Source organism: Lepisma saccharinum, chromosome 29 (genome assembly GCF_977018435.1).
Source record: "Lepisma saccharinum chromosome 29, izLepSacc3.1, whole genome shotgun sequence".
NCBI lineage: Eukaryota > Metazoa > Arthropoda > Insecta > Zygentoma > Lepismatidae > Lepisma > Lepisma saccharinum.
The window spans coordinates 13,765,901-13,785,340 of record NC_139257.1 but is presented as its reverse complement, the minus strand read 5'-3'; the positions used below and the strand labels follow the sequence as shown (position 1 = coordinate 13,785,340).

Here is a 19,440-nt window from a genome sequence, read left to right as displayed (position 1 = left end):
GGAGATGACAGTTTATTTAACATAGCAGCCGCTATAATATTGCACAACAAAGCTTGTTGCGCTTGTAATTAGATATTTGTATTTGTGCTAAGTAACAAATTTCTACTTGACTCAGAAATTTTGTAGTACACGGTGTGTATTAAAGTTACTAAGTGCACATCTAATTTGCTTTCTTGTACAGTTTAGTTGAAATTCAATTGCGTTTACATCGTATTTTTTACATAATTTTTAATTCTTTTTCATGAGAATAAAAATCTTACTATTTAAGTATGCAAATCGTGAAAGTAAAGAGCTATTCCATATGAAAGTGGCCAAACAAGGTTAATTCAATTTTATTGAGAATATAACTTATTATACACTGCTGGACAAAAAAACCAACACTTGCATCTTTTGTGATAACCCATAAGTTCTGATTCGAAGGCTAACTAAATTATTGGAAATATAGTCAACGGAAAACAAACTTTGAGGATGTTCTACGTACATTAATAAGTCAAATTAGAACATAAACGAAAGTTAAGAAAAACTACCAAACTGAGAGCGTAATTTATAAGTAATTGCAAATCTGATGTCAAATATTAAGGTGTCCGGTTCTTTTTGTCCAGCAGTATATACGAAATTAAGGGGAAACTATGCAGAAGTTTGAATTAATAATAAAATCGTTAGTTTCATGACTTTCAAATAACATATTGCCAAACGTATTACTTTTTATAGTAGAAGTGGGATTTTATGTGTCTTTTCTTCAACTTAATTTAGTTTCATTATGATACAGTACTATGTCTTGAGAAAACAAAAATATTTCAAATTTAGTTCTAATTGTATCATTTAGTGTTTCTATATCTTAATCTCTGTATTAGCCTACTTCATTTCCGAAACAAACTTTAGTTTGAACAATCTATTTATGATAATTTCCATAGCCTTTGCATTGTTTCATAATCCTACATGTGCATGATGTTAAACCCATCACAAAATTTGTCACACACGTCACAGGCAAACTATGTTTATAAAAAAGTATGTAGTAATATTTTTAGAAACTAAGAGCATATAAATGTCGAGTAAAGTTTGCTTTGTGAAAATACAATGAAATTGTTTCAGGAAACTCATATACTTCATAGAGTTTTTATAAATTCATGTCTCAGAAGAATCAAAAGTACAAGAAATGTATTTCCTGTAGCTGAGAATTGAGATAGGGGAGGAATATTCTGCAAATAGATACCTTTCATCAAGGAAAATTAAATTACATGAATTGATAGAGTTACATATTTGAAGGTGCTGAGAAAGTATTTTAAAAATGAATGTAAATTTGTCTGAATGTCACACCCGTCACGATGGTCTCACAGACCATCTATATCAACTCTTTTCCTTTCGTCACGTGGTGAAAAGCCAGATACTTCCAACGTGGAGTACAGAATCTAGAAGCGAAATGTAATAGACGACCTAGTTGATAAAAAGTTGGAGAGGTAGTCAGAGAGTTCAGTGGACAGAAGAAGGTTAAGTAAGCAACTGAGGTAATTGTAAAATTACCTTTGATGTAAACGTTGTAATTACAACCTTAGTGACAATGAAGTTCGACCAGTCACAAATATAGGAGTGCGTTGTGAAAGAAGGAGAACACATGCATATGCTGAACATATTTTATTCAGCAGGCTACATGGAACAAAGGAAAACATAAATTTCCGCTGCAACGCAGCAATGTATGGTGTCCACACAAAATGAAACATTTTCGTCCATCTACACGTGACATTGAAGTTCGACCACTGTTAGAGGGGATCCTGTTTACCATGGTGTGACGCCGCCCCGTCGGCGAATAACTGTGGCAATGCGTCGGGGCATGCTGCGGACGAGTCGTTCAAGGTATTCCACATCGATGCAGTGCCATTCCTCCTGCAGGCAGGCGATAAGAGCAGCCACTGTCGTGGGTCCCCTCTGTTGCACACGTCTCTTAAGAACACGCCACACATTCTCAATGGGCGAGAGGTCGGGACTCGATGGTGGCCATGGCAGAGTTCGCACGTGATGGCGAGTCAACCATTCTCTTGTCAGCCGCGCTGTATGAGGCCTGGCATTGTCGTGTTGAAAGATGAGACGCCGCCTGTGGAACAGGTGCCTTCGCACTGTGGGAAGATGCCGCTCCAGTATGCGTGTATAGGCGTGTGCATTCACGATGCCCTCACAGTCGTGTAGTGGGCCAACCCCAGATGCCGTCATGCATTCCCATACCATCACTGACGCAGGTTTCTATACCCGACGTGCGTAACATTTTGCTTCATTCTGTTCCTCCTTCCGACAAATGACTGTTTTCCATATTTTCCCGTACACAACATTGAAAATGGATTCGTCCGTCCACAAAACCCTGTTTCCACTGCCGAAATGTCCATCCCCGGTACATTCGTGCCCACCTTAGTCGATTGCCTTTGTTCAACATGGAAAGGAAGGGTTTACGTTTCGCCTTGTACACTCGGTAACCGCATCGCTGTAGGTAACGGCGAATGGTTCTGGTTGACACTTCAATGTGAAAGCGTTCTCGAGTACACAGTCGTAATTCGGCCACAGAAACATGATTGTTGGTCTGGATATAGCGGCTAAATATCCGTAGGTCACGCACGCTCAGCAGGCGTTTTCGACCGGGGGCCTTACCTGGCTCTGTAGTACCCGTATTTCGGTGGTGTTTGATGATGCAGTGGACGGTTGACTTGGGTAAGTTCAGTTGGCGCCCTATTTCCCGTTCACTGAGTCCATCCCGTTGCAACTCCACCACTCTTCTCCTCACGGTGTTGTCAATAGGTTTGCCCCTGGCCATGGTGATGATGCACTGCGGTTCCTCGGTGCACAGCACGCGCTCATATACGGCGGACTCCCTTATCGTGTCCGTGACGTCATGCTTCCGTCGAATGCGCCACTATCTGGAATATTCCGTATGGGTCTGGTGCCTGGTCGAAGTTCAATGTCACGCGTATAGTTCCCCGTTTTCGTTCTTTACGTGACCTTGGGTGCAACATGCTGGGATCACGATTCTTGCCTGCTCACACGCCTCCTCTTACACACATGCGTCACTTCTGCGGGTCACCCATTCCAGCTCCTATGCCTCTGTGCATTTAATCACGTATTCCTTTCTGGTCGAACTTCATTGTCACCAAGGTTGTACTAATTGTAGTTCAACTACTCTTTCCGCGCTAAGTATGTATTTTATTGAAGAAAGAGTCATTTTTAAAATTAAATTTCTCAATGGATTCAGTTATTGACTATTTTTAACTTCATTTTTTCAGGTCTGATTACTGGTTTGTTATGCTAGGAGCCCACGATCTAAACAATGCAACAGGAATTCAAACGGTGTACTGCACGGAGGGAGTTATCCACCCGAACTATTATGGTGGTTTGTCTATCGAGTATAACGTGGCCATCATCACACTTCCAGAACCAATTCAAATGTCAGGTGATTGTATTTGCATTTATCCATTCACTTCACATTACATGAGTTGCTATTAAAGTAATGTCTAACTCCTAGCACACTTGGTGTTAAGGGTGAGTCTCACGGGCTTATATAGGTCACGAAAGGGCGGGACGGTTAACTTTTAGTATCGAAATCTGCTACCATATGGAAGGCCACAATTTAATTGAATTTCTACCTTCTTTACATAAAATGAAATGGAAAGTACTTTTTAAAAAGCTACTTCCAAAGAACTACAATTCTGGAATTACAGTAAAACCTCGTTAATCCAGACCCTGAAAGCCGGACTTCCCTTAATCCGGACAGGGAAAAGGCAAAAAAAAGAAAATAAAGCAGAATGCAAGGTTCTAAATTTGGCTAGAAGTTAAGAAGAGGACTTCCCAAAGAAAAGGCTGTCAACCACTGATGAAATTCTGTTTCCCACGGTCTTTGTACTGTACTGTATAGTGTATTTAGGCTGATGCCCTTTAAATGCACCATAATAAACATGTTTTGTTGATATAAACGGAGTTTTAATGCACTTTCTACTGTTCTTTTAGGTTATTTCAGTTAATCCGTACTTCCGTTAAACCGGTCAACTTCCCCCTCCCATTAGTCCGGATTAACGAGGTTTTACTGTGGGATATTCCTCCTTGTTGCAAAATGAAATCGGAGTTGTTTAATACACTTATTTTGTTTTCTTGAGTTGGTGTTTTAGTCCACTTTATGCACAGTAAGGCTAACCGGGACTGGACATACAGTTTAAGGGTGCGATACGAACCACTATTGGCCGTGTGTGCGAACGAAGATCAAAACATAAATTCGGATCGGGAAAGGATCACTGGAAAAATACATTGCACGAAGACGGTTCAACACTTGATCGCGATCTAGGAACATCAGTAGTATAAAACAGAATATTACTGGGACACAAAAAGTATGACCCCCCTCAGACTGGTTTTGGCTACACTTAAAACTAGGTCAAGATGCTTATATAAGCTTATTGCCTACAGTGTTCTACTCTGTAGAATCCAAGAATTTAGTAAAAAAGCCCCTGGGATTTCCCGTAAAAAGTATGACCCCCCTTAAATTGATTTGGCTACACGTACAAAAGCTGCATCTGTCAGATTGTTGTCCATAGGATTGTAAAAAATATGGCCCTCTTGGCATTGTTTTGGCTACACTTAAAACTAGGCCAAGATGCTCATATGAGCTTATTGCTTTTAGTGTAATATTCTGTAAAGTGTAATCTTATTAGCTACATACACACACACACACACACACACATACACACACACACAAGTATACTTCTGGTCTACTTCTATTGCATCATGTTGCGCAACAAATTATTATGCAATATTATGCAATATTGTGCATTACAGATCAGTCAGTATTGTTAGAGTGGTTGAAGAGTATGGACGTGTTGTTGCAGTGCTCCTCATAATTTTTTTTGTTAAAAATTAAGTATTAGTAATATAGAATATCCTATAACTAGAACACAAAAATATAACAGACTCGTATAGACTGGACTACAGGTCTGTTCGGTTTGATATACAGAAATTCTTATTATTCATATTAAATGTATTTCTGGTATACTGTACGAAAGGCTTATATTTTGTATAAACTAGTCTGTTGTCTGTTATAATCCACTCATATTTAGAGTCAGGCAGATACACTAATTTATATCCATCTCAATTTATTATACTTGAATAATATATATATATATATATATATATATATATATATATATATATATATTGTTCATAGTAAAAACCTACTACACACTCTATGTTTCTATATGTATATAAGTTTCTAAGCTGATGCTCTTAATCTGAGTTTTAAACAAGATCAATGTGGTTTCTACTACATAACACGCATTTGGGGCATTAGGTCATTGTGGAGGTAGGTCGTTGCTCGACACGCAGTAGGCTTCTTCAGATCGTTGCTTTGTATGACATGCGCTACGTTATTGATTCTTCTGCTTAACATGCCTCTGTGGCGATAGGTCATTGCTCTTCTATGTACACGCCATGCCTGTGCGGACACGCATTTGTGGCATATGATTTACGACCTATCATAGTTTATCAGACACCTGCGGGTTTTTTTGCAGCTTTTTTTAAATATATAGTTTTATTAAGAATATAGTTTTTGATTTGAGCCACCAAAAATTATATATAAATACCAAAACCAAAAATAGTAACACACTAAGTATATACACTAAGTATACATACAAAGTATACACACTAAGTATACAAAGTACACTGCTGAACCCAACTGATATTTTTTATTAAGCATATAGCTTTGATTTGAACCTCAAGAAATTGTATATAAATACATACGACGAAAAAAAATGCCAAATCAAAAATATTGTAATCAATGCGATAAGAATATATCTAGCTCTAATTGGGCTAAGCACCAACGTAATTGTGATCCTAAGAAATGCAAAATGCCCACTAAAATATGCCCAAAATGCCATAGAAAATTTTGCAAGGCATGCTTCAATAGGCATATAGGCTCTTGTTCTGCACAGGCATCAACATTGCCCCCACAGCCATCTACATATGGTCTAAAAAGAAAGCTTGTTTCATCCGATAATACTAGACCGGCAAAGCGAGCACGCAATGCACCTATTCATAGTAGTTTTGACGGTCAACTTAGTGATTACCGTTTCGTATCAGAGCCAAGATGTATACTGAATATAAGAAACCAAACGGTACAAAATTTACACACCCCCACATAACAGAAACTGTACCTGTATACTCAAATACAAACTTAAACGAAATACTAAGCAGGTTGATAGACCAATTGCTTATCAAACATTCTGAGTTTGCTGCTAAAGAATCAGGATGGGGTCTTCGTGGATCTCCACACAGGCTCTACGTTAATATTTCTGAATTCAGACCTCTACAAGGTTCTACATATCTGCCTTTACCTGACAATATCAAAAACAAAAAAGCCGTGGTTAACGTAGAAAATACCAACCAGAAATGCTTTTTGTGGTCTATTTTGGCTGCTTTGTTTCCAGTTTTAGATCATCCAGAGCGAATAAGTCATTATAAACAGCATGAACATGATTTTGATGATGCTATGGAGGGCTTAGAATATCCAATGTATGTCAAGAATATTGATAAATTCGAAAAAAGGGCCAAAGATAGCAATGGTATGCCTTTATCTATTAATGTGTTTATTTCTTCGGCTAGTCGTGGCGATTGCATAATAGAGCCTCTTAGAATCAGCAACCTTGATGATGACTCTGCTGTCCCGATTGATCTGCTCTTAATTGAGGGGGATGGTACTTATCACTAAACTCTGATACGCAATCTTCAGGCTTTAGTCAGAAAACAACTAGCCAAATCCAATACAATATACAAGTTGTGTCGAAGATGTTTGACTGTATTTAATGGTCAAAAAATAGTAAATGGTGTTTATGAAGAAAATACCAAAATTGCTAGAAACAAGTTGGCTGAACATTTAAAATGCTGTGGCAACCATAAACCTGTTCATATGGTTATGCATAAACCAAACAAAAATGCCGAATTCAAAAAATGCGAAGCCTTGTTGGAGCACCCAGCGTATATAGTTTGTGATTTTGAATCAAATCTCAAACCGCTTAAATTCTGCAGCCCAGATCCTGAAGAATCATCAAGCACAGCGTATCAGCTACATGAACCTTCTAGTTTTTGTTATGTGGTTGTACAGGATGGTGTTGTTAGTAAATCATACTTATACAGGGGACCAGATGCTGTTAAAAAATTTGCACGTAAAATAGAAAAAGTGTGCCGTAGCATAGCCCTCACTGTTTTGTTAAAATCAGAACCTATGCTACCTTTAACAGAGGATGAAATCGAAGATTACAACAGTACAGAAAAATGCCCGGTATGCAATTCTGAATTTTCGGATACAAATATCAAGGTGCGTCATCATCGCCATACGGACGGTCGATATAAACAGGCTTTGTGTAGTAGCTGTAATATTAAGATCCAGAGACCAAAATTTGTCCCGATATTTTGCCACGGTGCATCTAATTATCTGTAATGCACAATATTGCATAATATTGCATAATAATTTGTTGCGCAACATGATGCAATAGAAGTAGACCAGAAGTAAACTTGTGTGTGTTTGTATGTGTGTGTGTGTGTGTGTGTATGTAGCTAATAAGATTACACTTTACAGAATATTACACTAAAAGCAATAAGCTCATATGAGCATCTTGGCCTAGTTTTAAGTGTAGCCAAAACAATGCCGCGAGGGCAATATTTTTTACAATCCTATGGACAACAATCTGACAGACGCAGCTTTTGTACGTGTAGCCAAATCAATTTAAGGGGGGTCATACTTTTTACGGGAAATCCCGAGGACTTTTTTTACTAAATTCTTGGATTCTACAGAGTAGCACACTGTAGGCAATAAGCTTATATAAGCATCTTTACCTAGTTTTAAGTGTAGCCAAAACCAGTCTGAGGGGTCATACTTTTTGTGTCCCAGTAATATCCTGTTTTGTACTACTAACATCAAAACAAGTTTTTCTTCGGATCGGCCGTTTGCCACCGTTTTGGTGTCTGATCTTGGTTCACGATACTGACGCTTCGACTGCAGGCATTTGTTTTGGAAATAAAAAGAGCAGAAAGTGATATTGAGGGCGTAACTGCAATAATAATAATAATAATAATAATAATTTGTGGTTCTGTGGTGCAAAGTCGTAATGTTTTTAAATATGTTCTCCCTCGAACACAAAACATATATACATGTCATATATTACGTTCAAGTGTGTAATGATAGAATCAGTACAATATCCTTTTTTATATTTAGTTTTTATGTATGTTCAATGTTATTTTTTTAAGTGACAGCCATACTTCTATTTTATGCAGAGCTGGCCTACGTGACGGTGAAAGCCAGCTTGCAAAAGGAGGGTAGTTTCAAAATCTTGTCCTTTCAATCCTGAAGGGTGATGGACAAAACCCTGTTTACTGGCTCTTTTCGAATCGCCTATATAAGGGAATTGATTGAGTAACGGGGGTTGGCATTCTTACGTTTTTCTTGGGCAAGAGGAGGAGACCTTTGGAAGGTTCTTCGGTGACGATAGAGTGGCGGGGCTAGTCAAATGGCTAGCGGTAACGGATCAACCGTTTTATTACATCGAAATACATAGATAAGTCTACGCAATTCTTTCTTGATTCGTTTACTAAGAAGCCAATGCTTAGTTTCCGGTGGACATTTGTTATTATTATTAGAGAAACGTCGTATCCGAGAGGATTAAGTGACGCGTTTAATTTGAAGTACAGTATATGTCTAAGCGTGTCAGAAAAACTAAATAACTTGTTGCGCGAAAGTATTAGTTTATATTTGTTGATTTGAGTCTGTCAAGGGTCCGGTTTTTATTTAATCTGGGATTAAAGGGGCAGTGACAGGGTGGAAAAAGAATGATAATAGTTTTGTTTTTATATAATTTCAAGAACAGCGCATAATTAGTTGTTGTAATTTCAACCAAGTTTAGTCTATTTTTTCGAGACCTCTTTTCATTATAAACAAGAAAAGGAGGGAATTCGAGAAAATGTCATGCATATTAGTGACAAGCTACATACATTTTTTTAACTAGTGCTGCTTGTCTATGCCAGCGTACGAACCTCACATATATATATATTACAATGTTTCAATTAAAGAGGCAATTTTCATTATAATCAAGAAAGGGAAGGAATTAGAGAAACATAACATGTATACTAGTGACAAGCTAAATACATTTTTGAACTAGTACTGCTGGCCTAGGCCAGAGTACGAACCTCTCTTATATATATATATATATATATATATATATATTTGTGTGTGTGTGTGTGTGTGTGTGTGTGTGTGTGTGTATATGTATTAAAGAGGATCATGTCAATTTATGGGGGTCTTATTTCATATGTAATTCATTGTACATAGGGCCTCCCCGATGGCGCAGTGGTATCATCGTCGCCTTGTAATCAAGGGGTCCCGGGTTCGATACCCGGTGGAGGCACATGACAAAGTGGTTCCGATCCCATTTTAAACCGTAGGTCTAGTCCCGATTAGCCTTACTGTGCATAAAATGAACTTAAAAACAAATTCAAACGAAACCATTTGTACATATTTAATCACCTGAACGTCTGATCTATCATTCAAGAGAAAAGAACTGAGTTTCCCCTAATATCCATGGCAATGAATACGGTAGTAATTCTATGTCTTTAATTTGATTGAACCATTTTTGTTAGTTATTTTTAAGTATTATGCTAATTATTTTGCCTGGTGAAGTAACAGGTCGAGCCAAGGGAGGTTACTCTCCCTAGAAGAGAAATAGAGCACAACAAGTGCACGGTAAATTAGAATAGAGCAATGTTACGATATTGATACATGGTGTTGGAAATATGATTGTATAATTTTACGAAAATACCTGTTACAGGCTATTTACACGACGCGACAATATAAATATATAAGAATTAAGAAATGAAAAATTCAAATACTTACCAAGTTACAACAGAGACATCAGTTGCATCAAAATCGATTGTATTTTGTAAGGCATTAAAGCCCCGTAGAAGCAGGTTCCATGTTTTTTCCTTCTCCTTTCGTGTTGTGCTGTCAGTTCTTCTTAATATTATTATTTTCATTACACTCTACTACATCCTTGTACTCGTCGACACTACATCTCTCAAATTCAGGGAAGTTTGCAGCCCGAAATACTTTCTTCTCCTACATGTTGATACTTTGACACACTACTCTATGCAGTTCTTGATTGTAATTTGTTTTAGTCAACCAATCAAGTATAGCCTTACAAATTAATCTCAGATCAGATCAGTTGAACGGAATATCGTGAACGTCGTTTTTCGTTGGTGCAATGCAAATTTTTAAACCAAGTTCATTTAGAGTGGATTAAAATGTATCTCGTTCATCTGAACTTCGAAATAATCGGCGTTGGTGCACGCGGTCATATGTGCCTCCACCGGGTATCGAACCCGGGACCCGTTGATTACAAGGCGGTGACGCTGCCACTGCGCCAGGGGGGCTTTAATACTCTTATATGTGATACAATCACTGACTATAAAAATTGAACGCATAGATTCTGAAATAAATTAAATACAGAAAAACCTATCTAATCCGGACGCCGATAATCCGGACTTCGCATAATCCGGACAGGCAAAATACCAAAAAAAAGAAAGAAAAAGAAGAATGCAATATTTTGAATGTGACTAGAGGTCAACAGGAGAACTTCCCAAAGAAAAGGCAGTCAACCACTGATGAAATTCTTTTTCGCTATAATCGGAGTTTTAATGCACTTTCTACTGTTCTTTTAGGTTATTTCAGTTAATCCGGACTTTCGTTAAACCGGTATTATTATCCCCCCATTAGTCCGGATTAACGAGGTTTTACTGTATATCGTACTAGATTTAAAGTTTATGCTGCACAATGCACAAAAAATGCTTTCGAATACTTCGACGGAATTATTGATCTCACCCCTTAATTCTACCACTCATACAGCAGCACCATCCTATCCTTGACTAACCACATTTTTCTAAATCCACAAACACCGCAGAGAGAGTAGAAGTGATGACTGAAGCTAATGCAGATGCAGATATATCTTCAATGGGAACAAATCGGAGAGAAAATTTCTTGCACCAAACTTATAATGAAATGGTAATATTCGTGATACAAGTTCAAAACAATTGTTTCGAGCAGAAATTACATATGAGCTAATATTCTAGAATTAGCAAAATGTCGTGAATTTTCTAGGAATTTTTCGTCCAGAAAAAGTCTCGAAATTATCGTGAAATAGTATCTGGAATTATTTTCTTTCCCGTCCGTCCTGCACACCTCGAATTGAAAAGAATAAATAAGTGTGAATATTTTTTTATGAACAAACAGGTAAGCTGGACAAATTTACTGAACCAAAAGGGGGAGTTGTTGAACACGTTAAACCCCTCCCATGCCCTTCAATACGCTCATGGTGAGTCGAGGATACGAGTATAAGTCTTAATTTTGTCTATGTTTCTGTTTCTTTGTAGACACAATCAGGCCAATTTGCCTTCCATCACTTTCTGACTCACAAGTGGATTTTACACAACAATCTGTGACGTTGACAGGATGGGGTGAGACTGATAGTAAGTTAAAGGATTATTAGTATTATTTTACATCTTCTGTGTGAGTGTGACGTTCAAGTACTACGAGAGGTAAGATGGTCTTGCAGACAAATCGTCGATCTATTTACAAAGTCTCGTATCCAGCAAAGTAATTTACTCGTTACGTTTTATACGTAAATTACGCGTAGTTTACTAGTAAATTTACTAATGGATCAAATACATAAAGAATGTAGAAGAGGAACTCGAAAATGTAATGTTGGGAATAGGAAACTGAAACCAGTTTATAGACAATCACTTCTGTATGCTGATGGCATAGCATTAATAACATCAACTAAACAGGAACTACAACATACAGTAATAGAATGGGCCAGCTCAATATAGGATAGAGGAATGATAGTGAACCCAAAGAAGAGTAAAGTAATGCATATATAAAAGCATGAAAATGAAGGGAGATTGGAAATAAAATGGCAATTAGAACAGATAGAACAAATTAACAGGTATCAATATTTGGGAACAATAATAACAGTCGATGGAATATTTGAAGAAGAAATAAATAACAGAATTCTAAGAACAAATAAAATATATTACCAAATAAGTAATACAATAATAGGAAAGAGGGAGGTACAAGAAAACATTAAATAAAGGAATAATAAAACCATAATTACACCAACAATGCTCTACGGCATAGAAAGCTTAACACTCCAAAACAAGCATAAAAGTAGAATAACAGCAACAGTGATGACAGGGATGAACTATCTGAGAAGAGTGGTAGGGAAAACCAGACGAGACAGAATCAGGAACACTAAAATCTGGGAACAGCTTCAAGTAGAATGAGTTGAAGAGATAATAGAGAGAAGGACACTGGGCTGGTATGACCATGTCATGAGAATGGGAGAAGAAAGAAAACCAAAACAAGTAATGGAAGCGAGACCAGAAAGAAGGAGAGGAAGAAGAAGACCTCAGTAGAATAGGAAGTAATGGATGCGAGACCAGAAGGAAGAAGAGGAGGAGGAAGACGGATAGAATGGGAACAATACCTGTCAGAGATGGTTACTAAAACAAGGGAAGACACTAATGGAAGTTAAGAAAATGACACAAGATAGAAAGAGTTTTAGCAGATAGCTGAAGGATCCCGACTCCAAACAGCATAAAGGGAAAGAAAAAGTAAGTTAGTAAGTAAGTTACTAGCAAATTACTTCGCGTAGAAAACCAGTCTTTTACGCAGATGTAAAACAACTAATTTTATTTCGTTTCAATTATAGGTACAACTAAACTATAATTTTCTTATGTACTTCATCACAAAATCATTATTTTCTTAAGATTATTTAAACAGCCACCTCACGCCCTCACCCTCTCTAACAGATTTTTACAAATAAAAATGTTATTTATTTTACATATTTTTTAAAAAATTGAGAAACTTGTTGATATATACGTCTTGCACAGTACTTGTACTTATAATATAACACTGCCGACGCATCCAATACCATTTTAATTCAATCAATCAATCAATATAATATAACACAACGATTAATATCAATTTATTTGGATTGGATTTATAAGTTTTAGTAAGAACTTCAAATTCCTTTCTCATGCGTATTATACAATTGCATAGGCTATTTATGATCTGAATGTGAATATGGCAGTTTGTAAAATTCCAATAAAATTCCACATGTAAATTCTGAATGAAAGTTTTTTAAAGTCTTTTTCTTATTTTCTACCACTGCCAACTGCCATACATAACAAAAACCATCGCAAAAAACATGTTTTGTTTTCATGTAGAAAACTTTCTTTTACGCGTAATTGCACAACCCTGGTCGTATCTCAATTTTTGCATTTTTTCAGGAGAACAATTTAAAAGATTTCACTAGGACTGAGCCGATACCACTTTGAACCGATACCGATACCATAGGCGCCCGCAAGGGGGGAGAGGGTGCTTTCCCCCCTGAGATTCCTGGAAAGAGTTAATGTAACTCGAATGGTGAAATTGTAGAGATTTTTTATAACAAAAAGTATTGTTTTCTGCAACTGGCAGGCCGTAAGTTACATACCCACGGAAACACGATACCTTTAGCAAGGTGCTCTTGGCGCCATAACTGTGTGCTACAACACTACAATAATTAAGTCAATGTAAAATAATAGTTGACCACTCATGGGCAATAATATAACATAAACTGTACAAATATTTAATAACAGAACATGTATAAAATAATTGCATTAGAATAACTGTCAGTCTGGCAACGTTACTAGGCACGTTACAGTACTTCAAATACAACATAGGTAGTTAGTTATTAATGTTATTCAACGTTATTTTTATCTGTGGAAGTGAATAATTTCCAAAAGTCTCCGTGTCCCAAACTTCACCTTTCATCATGTGGTCTCCTTTCTTTAGAAAATTATACGGGGTGTTTCAGAAATAATTGGGTGGTTTCAAAAATTTATTGCAAGTAATGTATTGAACTTACGTTAATGAAACCAGTCCATAACGAACGAGGAACGCAAACGTTTTTTTTTTTATACCTGCAAATGTGTCCACCACTGGTGACACGGCACACATCGACAGGATAGTCTGTCTCCTTCTTCCTTAGGGCTGAGATATCAAGCAGCACCGGTTGGACGAATACCCTGTCTTTGATGAAACCCCAGAAAAAGGAGTCACACGGTGTAAGGTCCGGTGATCATGGGGACCAAAACACTGAACAAAACACTGTGAGTGATGCGAGTGTGGCCTATCCTCAGGCATATGAACCCTCAGCTTAATAAAACTTACACGCATACGATCATTCTGGACTGATTTCATTAACGTAAGCTCAATAGTTTGCTTGCAATAAATTTTTGTAACCCTTCGATTATTTCAGAAACAGCTAAGGCTTAAATATAACACAGCCTTGCCAATGACCTGACTTTGTTTATGATAATAGTCTTTGAATTACAGATTATAATAAGTAAACAGTGAATATAATTATACTTTTAGCTTTGGATTCATCTCCTGTCCTTCAGGAAGGCAATTCGATAGTTATTAATCAAGAGGAGTGTCAGGAGCTTATATCGTCTTATTATGGATTGGAAGTACAGCAGAGCCACATTTGCACATCAGGCGATGCAGCCAAAGGTTGTTTGGTAAGTATAACATTACTTTTCATAACATATATAGGGTGTCCCAAAGTAAACGCAGGATTTAAATTGTGCGCCATTTTTTCTCCGCAAGGTTGGCAGCATTCTGCTAGGTCACATGTTGTAGTAAAAACATTGCGGTTAGTCAATATGGAGCGCTACACGACAGAGGAGCGAGTGACTATCGTTAAAATCCATTACAAGCACGGAAACTGTGAGCAAATTAGCTGATATTTTCGGTAAGAGAAGCGCACCAAATGAAACAACTGTGTGAATTCACACTGTCCAATTTTTTTCCTGGGGATTCATAAGCCCAAAGTTTATGCTGTGAAAATAAGAACGATTCCTCAATTGAAAGCAGAAATTCAAAGAGTTATCGACGGTATTGAGCCGCAGTTATGCGAAAAGTGATTTAGAATTTTGTCAAAAGAATTCGAGTGTGTCAAATGATTCGTGGAGGACATTTGTCGGATATTCTTTTCCAACTTTAATGACAATGATCATTCACCCTTTCAAATACTCTCGTATAAAAAAAACCTCGGGTTTCGGGATCGAACCCCTGAGAAACGAAGGTAACGGGTAAACAAGCAAAGCCCCTGTGAAACAAAAACCACCTAAACATTCGATTTTAACACTTCGGTTGTCTGGTCTGGCAGGGTGGTTAGACTCATAGATAAGGAATAAAGGAATGTTCGTTTACCTATGGCGTCTTGTAGAGATGATCGTCTCGTTCATGTACATCTTAAGGTACAGTCCCTGAAATGAAACTCCGATAGCGCACCACTCCTTGTGGCAACTCTTTTGATAATCAACCCATAAATTGGAGGCAACAACTGTACACTCGATATCTTTCTGATTACAACTGGGGCCGAGAGCTGGTGTCTTGAACTATTTAAGGGAGATTCAGATTTCTTATCGTTAAGGCCTTTGGCGAGTCCGCGTCCTGCCGTTAACCATGCTTCTTGCATAAAGCTGCGTTTACTTATTTTCGTACGATTTCCAGTAAATTCGCGTGTCAGCGGAGTTTTTAAGATCCACTGAAGATTGCTGGTGTTATGTACTTGTGAGAAGCTATTTCCAGCGCTTCAACCGGACCCCTTGGCGAAGAGATTAGTCTATCGAGTTATGACGCCAGGGGTCCGGACTCGAGTCACGCCTTCGTCGTGATACGCTGTAATAACTTTGCAATTACTAAATATATAAAATGGTTTTTCTTAAATCCTACATTTCCTTGGGGACACCCTACAGTTAGTGAAAGCTTTGAAGCAGGATGACCCTCCCCGTCGAGCTGATTTTGCGACCGAGATTTTGCAAAGGATCAATGACGACAATAATTACCTGCAGCGTGTGTGTTTCTCAGACGAAACTACTTTTTACATGTCCGGGAAAGTAAACAGGTGTCACCCAAGAATGGTTGGAGAATACATTGCGAGAAATCGAATATCGATTAAATGTTCTGCGGGCAACAAACATTGCACATGTGGAAGTGTTTTGACATTGTCCAAAGAACTTAATGAGCTCTTTTGTTTGAAGCAAACCATAGGACTGTACGTGTAATACTTTTTTTAAATATTTTTTTGAAAATGAGGGAAAGATTTATGGCCATCCGTATATACATACAATATATATACAGTATGTAACATTGTTATTCGTACACATAGAATTTCCGAGGAAAAAATGTCATATCTACTAGTAAATATAATAATTTTCATATGTAACTGGAAATTAATGTTAATGAAGGTTTCACCAACAAATGTCAATAAAAATGTATGTTCAAAGTGTATAAACAGAGCATATAATTTGTGTGAAAAGAGAAAAACACGATGTTTCATGCAACATTGTTATTCGTACAGGCAAGAGTTTCAATCTTCCTCGCATACAGCGCCACCGCTATTCGGGCGATTTCGTGCAGTTTGCAACATGTTTGAACATGCAGGTGCGGTACCCGTCAATCGGAATGCTGGCGTAGGTACTGTTGTAGGCCCATCATCTATTAGCGTGTTCGAAATGGGCAAGGTGAAGGAACTTAGTTCCGATCTGAAGGATGTTATTATAAATTTGGCCCTTAGAGGTTATTCGTACGAAAAATTGGACAGAATGTGCAGAGAAAACCAAGAGAGACGGTTGAATAAACGTGATGAACGCTTTATTTTAAAAAGAGTGTGAGAAAACCCCCGACTAAGTGTTCCTCAATTACAACCGTTAGTAGAAAATGTTGCTGGAAAGATGATGTCCGATCAAACTGTCCGACGTGCCTTACGGAAGCATGGATATCATGGCAGAATATCTACCACGAAAGAGGCCGTATGTAAATAAGGTGAATCGCAGGAATAGACTTTCATTCGCGAAAGAGCACATCCACAAGGACCAGGAATTCTGGGATAGTGTCATATGGTCAGACGAGTCCAAGATTAATATATACGGGTCAGATGGGATAAATAGGGTCTGGAGAAAATCAAATAAAGACAATCATCACATTAACACAGTTCCAACAGTTAAACACGGTGGTGGGTCATTAATGATTTGGGGCTGTATGTCGTCCAAAGGTGTTGGTACCGTCCAGTTTATTGATGGTATCATGGATGCATATGTCTATTTGGACATATTGAACAACAATGTAAAGCAGAGTGCCCAAAAAATGGACATGCCGCCTATCTACAGATTCCAACAAGACAATGACAGTAAGCATAAGGCTCGAGTTAACATGAATTGGCTAATATGGAATGTGCCCAAACTACTACAAACACCAGCTCAAAGTCCAGACATAAATCCCATTGAGCATTTATGGGCAATTTTGAAGAGGGGAGTCCATAAAGCAGGCGTCAAGTCCAAACAAGAGTTGAAAACTATTGTACAAGCCGAGTGGAATAAAATAAGCTATGAAACATGTCGGAAACTGGTTAATTCTATGAAGAACAGGTGTCAAGCAGTAATTAAAGCCAAGGGATACGCATCAAAGTATTAGAACTGTCAGTCAATTTGCTCTGAATATACTTTTTTCTTTTATATTATTAAGTGTACGAATAGAAAAGTTGTACAAAAAGTGGCATGTTTGTCTTTCAGTTTCATTTAATTTATTATTGTCATTGGTTATACAGAATGTGGGTAAGATTTTATGTTCCTAATGATATTAGTTATTGAATTGTAAAGAAACAATTTCAAAAGAGTGCATTTCCTTTCAGATATTAAAGCATTTTCTTTGAAAATCCGTGTGTACGAATAAGAATGTTACATACTGTATATATATATATTGTAGAGATGTGGTGATTGAAAGTACGAGAAAACCTCGTCAGGAGATTATTTATCCTTGTTCATTAATTGGAATTGTCCAACCGCCGAGCAATCTCAAGAATGTGCACGCATCGTTATTTTCTCAGAGTTTTGACTGAGAGGTAAATACGTGGATCTAACTTGATCCAGCGTGTTCGAAGGCTAAAGATTATAAAAGCTAGCTCGCCCAAGGGCTCGCTTTCATTTACTTTACATCGAACTGAACTTTATCCATATCTCCTTTCTCTCAGTTGGAGCAGATTCAATCACAAGTGTATTAAGCTCTAACTAAATGTGTCATTGTTGCATCCCTGTGACCTCAGATCCCTGGTAAAAGGGGATTAGAACATGGTGGAGGTGCTACGGCCTCTCTCTGCAATTGAGTACCCTTCTGTACCAATTGCTTCAAATTGAATTAGCCCCCCTCTCCTACTTTGGGAGCATCTCACAAATTAACCTTTCCCAAAGTGCTGGGCGATCAATTTTTACAATTTTCAAAACCTTTGAAGGATTGTCGAATTTAATACTCCCACAGTACGTTTAAGATGGTTCAGGCCCAGTGACAATCTTGTATATTACCATACGGAATACAACCCACCTTTTCTTCTTGTGCCGCCCCCCCTACAAAATCTAGTTCTTCTGTGCAATATTCATTCTGTACAACAATATACTATGTATATATATACAGACACATACACATACACTGTGTATATACATATTCTGATTTTGCGTCGGCGTGTGTCTGCTTTCTGGTGAACGATCTGCTCTCCTGCAGCAATAAAGAAAAGGGAGAAGAAAAGTGAGGGAACGCCAGATATACTTTATGGTCCTTTTAGGCACCAGGACATAAGTACGCTTTATGCACAGATAGGCTAATCGAGACTCGACCTACAGTTGAAAGGATCAGAACCACTGTACAATATCTCCACCTGGTATCGAACCATGGACCCCTTGGTTAGAAGGCGACGACGTTACCACTTTTTTATTATTATTATCAAGATTACAAGTTACATTGGTGTGAACGTGGTAAAATATAAGATACCTTCTTTTTATTCATATACAACCTTTAGGAAATTTGCATCATTCTTTATGTTATAAACAACAGTGTTTTGCATTAATTCCTGATGAAAAAAATCTTTAAAATTACAGGCATACTTAATATTTGTGCAGTTTAATATATAGTAAATACGTGCGATCGAAAAGTCCCCGCACTCACTTTTTAAGAATTTATTGTGTAGAAAGTAATACACATGGGAACGAAAGGAATACATATATAAATGCTTTAGTCCTTGTACTACACAGAAAAATAAATGTAAACCAAAAGTGAGGTATCCTGTAATGGCAACGGTCGGTAAAACACAAACAAGATGACATATAACTTTAAGCGCATGAGGAAAAAGTTTCCAAAACACAAACATAACGCAACACAAACAGAACATAATCACATAAACACACAATGGAGGTTATGCTGCACTCTCTATGGACATTGCAAAGTAGTGTTTGGTTTCCAGTTCATAGGAAGTGTTGAAAATGGCCGCCATGTTCCTGTAA

The 19,440-nt window shown here is 37.6% G+C and overlaps 1 protein-coding gene across 1 annotated transcript in view; it reads left to right on the top strand.

The window, feature by feature from the left end:
* Positions 1-19,440, top strand: part of LOC145981528 (chymotrypsinogen A-like) — a 75,403-nt gene that overhangs the window by 24,325 nt on the left and 31,638 nt on the right. Inside the window, exons 4-6 of the mRNA XM_083114830.1 lie at positions 3,264-3,430; positions 11,434-11,529; positions 14,480-14,625. Of these exons, the coding sequence (XP_082970956.1) occupies positions 3,264-3,430; positions 11,434-11,529; positions 14,480-14,625 (409 nt within the window). The remainder of the gene's footprint in view (positions 1-3,263; positions 3,431-11,433; positions 11,530-14,479; positions 14,626-19,440) is intronic.